At 55.2% G+C, this 10300-nt stretch overlaps 1 protein-coding gene and 1 long non-coding RNA gene across 4 annotated transcripts; one reads left to right on the top strand and one right to left on the bottom strand.

Moving 5' to 3' along the window:
* Positions 1-42: 42 nt before the first annotated feature.
* Positions 43-10270, bottom strand: ELOVL1 (ELOVL fatty acid elongase 1). 3 transcript variants are annotated; one of them, XM_032303600.1, is made up of 8 exons: positions 10236-10270; positions 2102-2161; positions 1740-1930; positions 1534-1614; positions 1338-1394; positions 1148-1253; positions 924-1060; positions 43-762 (listed from the first exon to the last, which is right to left on the bottom strand). In XM_032303600.1, exons 2-8 carry the CDS (start codon positions 2145-2147, stop codon positions 541-543), a joined length of 840 nt encoding a protein of 279 aa, XP_032159491.1. In that variant the 5' UTR covers positions 2148-2161; positions 10236-10270; the 3' UTR covers positions 43-540. The 3 variants fall into 3 exon arrangements, with proteins under 3 accessions (XP_032159491.1, XP_032159488.1, XP_032159489.1); XM_032303597.1 differs by lacking the exon at positions 10236-10270 and adding an exon at positions 4649-4756; XM_032303598.1 differs by lacking the exon at positions 10236-10270 and adding an exon at positions 2700-2920.
* On the top strand, positions 4857-9399 carry LOC116568103. The gene is made up of 3 exons (XR_004276506.1): positions 4857-5527; positions 8103-8328; positions 8918-9399. It is a non-coding gene; the product is annotated as an uncharacterized LOC116568103 (long non-coding RNA).
* Positions 10271-10300: the final 30 nt, after the last annotated feature.

Here is a 10300-nt window from a genome sequence, read left to right as displayed (position 1 = left end):
GGCACACCTCTTCCATTCCCACATGTACACACACAGCCTCGGTGGTTTCCTCTGTCACTTTTAATGAAGACCTAAGCGAGTGAGCCCAATCCCCCCAGCCACCCTGACCTTTGGCCAAGAAGCTTCTGCTTCAGTGTGGGGGAGAGAAGGAGGGATCATGGGTGCACAGTGACAGATTATTGCTGACCTCTTCAGTGTGAGGAAAAAGGCCACAAGACCCTGGTGGGGGCCAGTCCTGAGTGCTCCTCTCCCAAGTTTAAGGCAGGGAGGGGGAAATGTGTCCAGCCCTTTTGGCCCCCCAGCTCTGGAGTAGCAGAGGGCAATGAGGCCATGTCCTTGGTGCCGGCCGGGAGAAGTGGGTGAGGAACGGAAGCCATGGTCCCTGTGTACCAGCTGTGGGGAGGGGAGGGCCTGTCCCCTGCTCAGTCCTGACCACGTAAGCCCTGGTCACAGGTCACCGGTGTAGGTGGGGAGAAGTCAGATGCTGCCCAAGGCGCAGTCCTGAGGCACTTAGGTGGGCACCTAGCTAGGCCACACTTCTCAGTTGGCCTTGACTTTGGTGGTACCTGGAGCTCCATTCTGCTGAAGCACACGGGGCAGCCGCTTGCCTTTGGTGTAGGAGTGATACCAGAAATTGGAGAAGAGCACGAAGAAGATGGTGCCGTACATCCAGATGAGGTGGATGATGATGGGGTACTGGTAGTTGCAGCTGGGCATGAAGTAGTACTGGGAGATGTGCAGTGAGACCAGGACGAACTGGATCTGGAATGGAGACGGGCAAGGGTGAGAGGGAACAGCAAGAGGTGGTGTAGACCGACTGGATGTTGAACACAGAGGCATGCGGTCAGAGGTGAGGCCAGCTGGATAAAGGGGGGATCCAGGCCAGGGAGGCGGGAGGTATGGCTATGGGCCAGGCCCCTCACCAGCTGGATGGCTGTCATATGCTTTTTCCACCACAGGTAAGGCTGAGCCACAGGGCCGAGGGCAGACAACCCATAGTACAGGTACATGATGACATGCACAGAGGAGTTGATCATGGCGTGGAAAGAGCCCATTCCTCCTGTCGGTACAATGAATAGGGTCAGGAGAGTTGAGCTGCTGGTCCTTAATGCCTATCCCTCTTCCCCCAGTGGCCTTTACCACTCACCCGGGGCAACTTGTACCCCCCACCACCAGCTCCAGGGAAGCACTGAGTGGTGGAAGACATGTAGGAAGGTCACCTGTCCATCTTTTTTCCGGAGAATGAAGATCACCTGAGAAGAGTGGGGATATGGGTTTCCGAGCCAGGGCCTCTCCTTTCTCCCCCCAGGGTCCCCATATCTCTTATAACCACTCACCGTGTCCATCAGCTCGATGAACTTGGAGAAGAGGAAGAGCCAGGCCACTCGAACCATCTGCAAGAAGTCAGGCAGACTTAGGACACCCATGCTATTCCAGAAACTTCCCTGAACTGACCCATGAGACAAGGGCATGGCCAAACTGCTAACCCCAGAGTGCTTCTATGCTAGCTCCCCACCCTTGACCCCCACTTACCCTTAGTGCCTCCGGGCTATTGGAATAGTCCACAGGATCGCACCGCCATGTGTAGGTACTCAACCAGCCAGACATCAAGAACTAGGGAGGGGAGTGGATTAGGCCACCAGAGATCCATCCACCCAGCCCAACCCCTCCTGCTATCTAGCTGAAGAAACGGATCTGAGCCTGGCAGGAATTAAAACCTAGGCACCCCAGAGGCCTACCTCATAGACAATGTAGAGGGAGAGAGCCACCAGTGAGAAGTTATAGACAATCATGAAGCCCCGGAGCTGGAAGGGCTTCCGATTGGCCATGATGCGAGGCCCAAGTGAAAGAACGAAGTACACGTAGGTCAGGAGGATAGAGGTCATTAGCAGGGGGGACCCCATCAGAGGGTAGCCCTGGATCCGAGGATCTGTGGATAAGGGTCAAGGAGTCACAAAGAGTCACAGGGTCCAAAGGGTCCCCACCAGGTGTACAGGCATGGGGTCAGGTCACAGAGAGTCAAGGGGTTCGTAGGGAGTCTCCAGCAGGAGACAGCCCTAGGTTCAGGGATCCTGGAGCAGGAGGGAGGACAGCGTCTTACCTGCATTCTTCATTATCTCCTGGTACAAGTTCACAACCGCCTCCATCCTGGCTAAGGATTCTGGGGAGGTATGGGGGGTGTGGGTCAGGGCCGACTGTGCCCCCATCCCACCCCTGACCCACAGACGGCTCACAGACCAGGTGGGACAGCTCCCGACACCTCTTTGCAGAAAGGACAGAAGAGTGAGAGGAAGGAGCTGCGGAGGGGCTGGGGGTAGGAGACACACCGCTTTCACACCGCCTCCCGCACACCCTGCCCGCCTGCTGGGAAGGGCTGTTCTGCCCTCCTCTCCGCACCTCAGTCGCCTCCCTCACTCCCTGCTCCACCGCCGAGATTCTTACCACCGGGCCTCACCTTCCCTCTTCCTCCACAGGAGGACTCTCCATTTCTGGTCTCTTTCTGGAGAATCTTACCTCTCCACTCCAGAATGACCGCCTCTCCTTCCCTGCCAGTCTCCCACCTCTCCAGCCTCGAGAGGGTCCTCCCCCCTCCCCAAGGATCCTCCCGTTCAACCGCTCCTCAGGATGCTCCTCTCCCGAGGGGGGATTCCCCCCATCCCTGCCCCTTCCTCCTCTCCCCTGCCCTCCCGGGCTCTCACCCCAGCGACTCTCTCCGCTCCCCGCTGCCCTCTTCTCTGGCACTCCCCTCCAGCCCTTCCTCTCCGGAGCCCGGCTCTTTGAGACTCCTGCCCCGGCGGCTCCACCTGTCTAACTAGCTCTGGGAGCGCCCCGCCCTCCACCCGCCCCCGCTGCACTACGCATGGGGTGGAGGGTGGGTCCAGGCCACAGGTCAGGGCCTGGAGGAGCAGGACCCACCAGGATTGAGAAAGCCAAGAGTAAAGCATGGGACTCACCATCCACCCACCCTGGATGGCCAGATGAGCGAAGGATCTAGCTTTGTTTTGAGCCAGAAACCTCACAGGGCTCCAGCCAAGCCCTAGCCTTGGCCCCAAGAGGACTGCTGAAAACCTACACCCAGCATCCTCTCCTAAACTAGCCATAAATTCTCAGTCTGTCCTGCTTCAGAATGGGTACGAGCACCCTTCTCTCCCTGGGAGGGGCAGGGAGGCCAGTGGCATGTGAGGAGGTGGGGGAGTGGGGGAGGTCTCAGGAATCTTCCCCTCCCTTAGGGAGGGTCCTAATGAGCTAGGCCCTCTCCCCCTCAGAATCTGAAGGAATGTCGGGGGAGGGCACCCTGGGACACAAAAGCCTCGGGCCAGACCCAGGAGAGCCTGGGATGCCAAGGCTGTCCCAGAGGGGCAAGGCATTCCCCAGCCAGTGAGGGAAGCAGATGCCCACCAGCTTCCCTCTTTCCAGAGAAAAAGCCATGCACAGGCACTAAGCGAAGAAGGGCCACCTTCTGACACCTCCAGCGAGGCCATCCACGTGCCCCTCACACACTGAACTGGGCACACATCCCACAGGAGCTCCTGCAGCCACAATGGGGACCCACACCTGCCCCCACCATGGTCAGGCCCCAAGTCCTCCCTCTCACGCAGCTCTCCCCAGCACCAACGACAGGCTGACCCAGGGCTGACACGCCTATGTACACGCAGGGCCCACACACCTCCTACTGGCATTAGCCGCCCACCTCTGACACACCACCCAAACAGCCTCCACGGACTTTGACATGCAGAGCTTCTGATACTCAGACCCACTCCTAACTCCATTCATACTCGCAACACACCCAAAACACTCACCCTGCCACCTTCTCTGGTCCTGCTAGTATTACCATGTGCAAATACTCACGCTCGCACCCCCGGGGCCCACACGCAGCTTTACTCACAGGTACGTTGAGTCACAGATAAATGTGGTCACAGACATAAACTCAGACACCCCACTTAGAGATGAATAAACATAAAATCCCACTCACCACACTCAGACACACCTGCCTTCGGTCATGCACACAGATCACTTTCACGGACCACAATGACCATTCATTCATTCACAGGCAGACCTCGCTGGCTGCCTCTTCTGTGGCGCGGCCCACCTGGCGGAGGCCTGCGCTCACACACACAGTTCCTCCCTGACCCAGGGGAGCCTGCCAGCTGGTTATCTCTCCCGCTCTCTCTGCACCACCACCTCGAGTTCACCCCCTCACAAACACTCATGCGCCCTGGAGGTCAGGAGTGGCTCCAGGCTCTGGAAAGGACCTCTCCCCTGGCTTGAGGAGCGCTGGGTGTGTCCCTGGTAGGGGAACTCAGGCGGGTGCTTCCTTCCTTTAAGATGGATGGAAGGGAAAGGGAGACAGGCAAAGGAGGGGGAGGGGAAGGGAGGAGAGAAGAACTGGGAGCCAAGGAGAGGGAGGGGAAGAGGCGGAGAGGGACTAGAGCAGGAGGTGGTGGAAGATGGCCTAGGTTTAAACAAATGGGGGCCGGGATCGGAGGGAGGGTACCGGCCAGGCCCGGCCCCAGAGAGCTAGGACCTCCCACCCACGGTCCCCGGGAACAGCCTCGCCCACAGGCTGGGCAGGGCAGGGCAGGGCAGGGCTAAGCGGGCAGGGTGCCCGGGCACGTGGACAGCCCGCCCGTGGAAGGTCCAGACTCACCAGTGGGGGGCCAGGCGGGCAGCAGTGAAGGGCTCGGAGGGAGCAGGGCCAGAGAGAAGTCCCCAGGGCCAGCCTGCCTGCCACTTCCTCATCTGCTGGGCCGACTTTCTGTCACCAGAGGGGGACGGGGCGGGCCGGGCGGGGGGCGCCTGCTGATTGGCCCCGACTCCGCTCGGCCCGAGGGGCGGGCGCAGGGGCGGGCCGCCAGATTCCGGGGCAGGAAGCAAGCCCAGCCCGGGCTCCCCACCCCTTCCCTCTGCTTCTCGCTGCCCGCCTCCTGCGGCTCTCCCTGGGCCGACCCCGGCCCACCCGAGTTGCACCTGGCTGCTTCCTGACACTCGGTCTCATTCTGGGACCTCCGGTGACGGTCCACCAACGCGACCGACACATCTTCAGCTTGTGGCAGGCCCACCCTGGGGACCCGGAGGAAAGTTCCAGCCTTTTCCTACCGTGCTTTCTCCCCAGCGGTTGGTGGGAGGGTTGGGCGGGAGGTAGCACGTGTGTGCGAGGGTCTGACCTGGAGTGGCAGGGAGGTCTCAGCCGGAGGGAGCAGCTGGGCAAGGAAGCCTTCTCCACTGGCCCATAAACTTGGCTGAGCCCTAGCATTAGGAACTAAGAGGACTTTGCAGTGGGAGAATACAAGTGGCCCGGGGCAGGAACAGTGAATCATTGGCTAAACTGGCCTTGAAGGTACTGAAAGGAAATAAAGGGAAGGGAGGCCAACTGTGGCCGAATGTAGTAGGGCTTGAAGGCCAACCCGGCCAGTTTGGTTTTACTCTGGAAGCAGAGAAGACAGAAACAGTGAAGATTTGTGAGGAGCCTGCCATCAGGCTTGCATGATCAAATACTGATTGAATGCCTACCATGGGCAAGACTGAGGTAAGTGCTAGGGACACACGGGTGAAGGGGGCAGGTGCTGCTGTTGCAGCACAGGGTTTAGGGCTGGCTGAGTCACGTCACTCTGATGGCAGGGGCCATGGGCTGATTGAGGCCGACCAGGTGAGAGCTAACAGGCTGACCTAAGCTTTGGAAACTGATGGGATGGGCGTGGCAGACACTGGAGATGTCTCCGAGACAGGAGGATTGACTCTGTGCGGAGCTGTCCATCTGGCTTCTTGCATTCCCCGTCTAGCTCCACAGTGTACACACCCACTCCACTCAACAGGGTAAGGACTAAGTTGGAACAGAATGAACTCTGCAGCTCCAGCAGCTCCCGAATGGTTCTTGGCATCAAGTGGCTGGATGCCTTCTTGTCAGATCGGTGTAAATGTGGACAGAAGGAGAATTCAGAAGAGAGGGTGGTCTGGGAGAAACAATATGCTGGTAAATGGTGGGATGTAGCTATGCAGGAGTTCAGTCTTCAAGGTAAGGGGTCAGAGCCACTAGAGCCATGATCCAGCCCGAGAGCAGCTACCCTTGAAAGGAAATTGCGGGAGAATTCAAAAGGCTCAAATTTCTTCGAGTTAGAACACTAAGGCTTCCCTGAGCTGGCCCCTGGCCTCCCATTCTACCTGTGTTATTCTCCTGTGCTACATTTTACCTGTTCCCCAAGGATGTCCACATCTTGCACACACTCCCACCCTTCCAAGCCTTCGTCCCTTGGCTCGATACAGGGTCCACACAGCTCCCCACCCCAGCTCTGGTGATCCTACAGGAATGCAATTATCTACCACCTCCCCCTCTCTAAGTTCCTCTCAGCCAGAGGCATGTGTTAGTTGTCTCCATATCTCTTGTACCTGGCCCACTGGCTGGCTCATCTGATCCTTCGTGATGTTTGTGGAGTGAATATGAGAATAAATGAGACTGTGAGAAAGCCCAGAGAGGTCATGGGACCCAGAGTCAGGCGGGGAGGACGCTGAGAATTCAGGCTTTCTGATTCCCTGGGGGTCGCAGTCTCCCTTGAGTCAATAAATACTTGTTGAAAGCCTAATGTGTCCCAGGTATAATCTGGTGGCTTTGGGGTCAGCCCTGACTCCATAGGCCTGAGTTTAAGTATTCCAGCGTGTACCTGCGTGTCCTTCTGCAAGTTGCCAAACCTTTGTAAGATGGGAACAGCAGAGCCTCCCTCATCATCGGGCAGAGTGAAGGAGCTGGCCCCCATGCGATGCTCAACATTTCAGACAGGACCGGAACCAACCAATATGTCAAGAACATACCACTACTGACAACCAGTAGGTCAGTAGTGGCAGATACTTCCTAAGCGCCTGCTGTGTGCACACACTGCTCTTAGATCTCTACTGAGCAGTTCTGGATTCAGTATCCAGCTAGAGACAAATTAGAGACGAACCAAGCAGACGACCAGAGAGGATGTACAGTGCCAGAGGTCAAGTGTAGTCAAGGCAGGGAACTTCAGCTACCCATTTATTGGGCCCCAGTGGTCAGTGAGCACAGCAAGCCCCCAGCCCACGTTGACCACATGAATGAACAGGCACCAAGACTCACTTCGCTCAGTTTCTGTCCCAGTCCTGGGAGAACTCATCTCTGATAGAGATCACCTGGCCCCACGTCCTACCAAATGGCATCTCTATAGCCCTGGGTTTTCCTGCAAAGCAGTCGCTATCTAGAGGAGGAAACAGATATCGAGGAGACCAATAGTAGTTAGCATGTGGCAAGTGTTCCCACAGAGATAAACACAGAGGCTTATGGAAGTACCGAGGAGGGTCACCCTGCCCCAGGGTGGGAGTGAATTCTTGAAGACTTCACAAAAGGACACCACACTGAACGCTGAAGGGCACTTTCTAGAAAGCAGCGAAATGCATTCCAGGCAGAAGGAAGGATGTGTGTGAAGGCACAGAAGCAAGAGATGTGGCAGGCTGGGGGAACTCTAGGGAGTTTGGTGTGGCTCCAGCTCAGAGGGCAGAGAGGTCAGGGTAGGAAACATGGGCAGGAACCAGTTTCTACAGAGCCCTGAATGCCACGGTGGGAAGTGTGCATTTTGTTCTGTTTATGATTTTCAGCCCTGGCTGCACACGATCACCTAGGCAGCTTTTAAAATATCAGCATCTGGCTCTTGCCTTCAGACTGATTCTAATGGCTGTTTTTAACAGGAAGAGGCCCAATCATGTTTATGTACAGTGTAGAAGGAGACCATGGGAGCCAGCAGGCACATGGAGGGATTAGCCTTTGGCTAAGGAGAGCACCTCACAGACTGACATGTATGGAAAAGAAGAGTCAGTTTGTCAGGGGACTGGGGGAGAAGGAGGTCGTTTGGGGCCTGCAGAGAAGTGGAAGGGGCAGGCTGATAAAATGGGGAAACCGAAGGGGTCCAGGAACTCACAGGCTTGATAAGGATGAAAGCCAGGTGCTGGGGATGGGGGGTGCAGGGGAAGACTTTGCCAACCCAATGACTAAAATTCCCCCTCCTTCATGAAGCTTCCTAACTAACAGGAAGTGAGGTGACTCCCCTTAGGGGTCCCACCCTGTGTGACTCACTGCTCACTCACTGCTCTCTCAGGGGCCCTTCTCCATCCTCATTCCCCAGAAGATAAGCCACTGATGTACTTTGAGCAAGGGTTCAGTCTGAAAACCACCATCCATGTGAACGCAAACAACTCCGTTCCCATGATTATCTGAGGCTTTATACGTTTCAGCAGAAAAATTAAAAGGAACTGGGATCAAAGAAGCAGGAATGGCAATGAGGAATAATGAGGAAAAAGGCATGCCTGTGTGTATATGAGCAGGTAGGTGACGCGTGAAGGGGACACAGCATGGGAGCCGCAGGGAGTCAGCTAAAAGGGATAGGAACTGAGGGTCTAGGCTAACGGCCCCCAGGAGCAGCAGAGAGAGATGGAAATAGTCTCCTGGGGGCTGCATCAGGCTCCTCCCTTCCCCATCCTGTAAAGGACAAAAGGCACTTTCTACACAGTTGCCAGGCAGAGGAGTTGGGGGCTGACTCTGTGAGGACAGGGGAGTGAAGAGAGGGTGAAGGGGTTGTCAGTTAATCATTCTGCATATCCCTGGGTCTTGGCCAGCTAGCTAGTGTCCTCTGCCTAAGGCTGAGCCCTCTGCTGAAGGAACCGCAGCTGGAAAGACATCCAGCTGGCAGAAGGGAGAGACCGTGTGCGAACACTCATCACATCTGGCCGTGGGTAACATGCAGTGTTCACTGAATGGAACTAAAGAAACTTGGGTGGGGGGAAGAGGGTTGTGACAGATCTGGAAGATGCGTTGAGAAGAGCCAAAAGGGGAAAGAGAAAGCGTAGCTTATTATTCAATACTTTGTCTGGCGAGAGTGGGGCCCTAAGAGCTCCTTTCCCTATGTTCTTACAGTCCAGTCCTATAACTACTATTACTGCACTTCATGGATGAAGAACTGAATGAGAAAGGGTGATGGATTTTTCTCAAGGTCACATGGCAAGCAAGGCAGAAGCAATGCAGGTGTTCCAGGCTGAGGGAAAACTGGCAAAAAGGGACGGAAGGAGGAAAGCGCAGCACACGTGATTCTGCTTGGCCAAACCATCCGCTGAATAAGAGACCTTTATATGTAAGAAGGTGAAAAAGTTGGTTGGTCCCAAATTATTAAGTGGTTTGAATAAAAGAATAAGTTTTGTTTGTATCGGGGCATCCCAAAGAATTTTTAAGAAAGGGATTTGTGTGATCCCCATTGTTCTTCAGAAAGGCAAACATGGGGACAATATGTCACCAGGAGGAAAGGAGAGGGAGGGGAGCCAGCTGGGAGACCAGCCACAGTGCACAGGTGTGACGCGCAGGTGTACACACACACACACACACACACACACAGCTGTGACACACGGAAGGCCTGAGAGCATGGAGCAGAGAGAGGACACAGAACTGACAGGAAGGTGGTTGTGCTGGGTAACTCAGGTGGAGCAGAGTGGAAGAAATGCACGCATTGGGGGACATCTGCAGTGTGCAGTATGATGCCACATGCCACAGGCAATCCTGAACACAGTTCTCTAAGTTTGGAAGAAGAGATAGGGCTCGAGGGGAAAAAAAAAAACCCGAGGATTCCCCGAAATCACATAATGTGGACCATGAGAGCTCACTTTCCCAGCTCCTTGCTTTCATTTCCTTTAAAATTCCTGCCCCCACTCCACTGGCCTGTTTCCCCCAATCTGTGCTCCTAGGAGGCTAGAATCCAAGCCAGAACAATCAGAGTTCCTGCACGAGGTAAGCCCTACTGCTGCAGAGTACAGAAATACAGAAACAGAGCACCTCGGACCCCCCAGCCCCGGAGCCCACCTGCAGCCAGTGACCCTTCAGCCCCCCACCCGAGTAATCTAAATACAATTGGGTCCCCCTTTCTTTGTTTTTGGCTAGGCTAGTTTGATTGCAATGTGCTACAATCAAAGCAGTCTAATATATCAGGATGCAATAAAAAATAAAATTGCTCAGGAGAGAGTAGGGGAAAAGAACAGTAGTTAGCATCTGAGTGCTGACTATACTTCCAGGGCTTTTTATGCCCTTCTGAGAAGTTTGGACTTTATCCTATAGAAAATTAATGAGCTACTTAAAGGTTTCACTTTAATTTTAAATATGTTCAGTTGAAGGTACCCTTCTGTCGTCTGGGCTATAATGCCATTTCACAAAGAGAGAAACTGAGGTTCTTGGAAGGGAGGTAACTCACCTCAGGCCACACAGTGGATGTGTCCAGATCAGGTATAACTGAAGAACGGTCGGGTGTAAAAGACC

This window comes from Mustela erminea, chromosome 10 (assembly GCF_009829155.1).
Source record: "Mustela erminea isolate mMusErm1 chromosome 10, mMusErm1.Pri, whole genome shotgun sequence".
Classification (NCBI taxonomy): domain Eukaryota; kingdom Metazoa; phylum Chordata; class Mammalia; order Carnivora; family Mustelidae; genus Mustela; species Mustela erminea.
Note: the sequence above shows the minus strand (reverse complement) of the source record. Positions and strands in the feature narration are given on the sequence as shown.

Coding starts and splice junctions, on each gene's coding strand:
- ELOVL1 (XM_032303600.1), bottom strand. CDS start 2,147: ATGGAGGCGGTTGTGAACTTGTACCAGGAGATAATGAAGAATGCAG. Junction 1,395..1,533: donor ATAGCCCGGAGGCACTAAGG/GTAAGTGGGGGT, acceptor GACTTCTTGCAG/ATGGTTCGAGTGGCCTGGCT. Junction 1,061..1,147: donor GGGGGTACAAGTTGCCCCGG/GTGAGTGGTAAA, acceptor TTGTACCGACAG/GAGGAATGGGCTCTTTCCAC.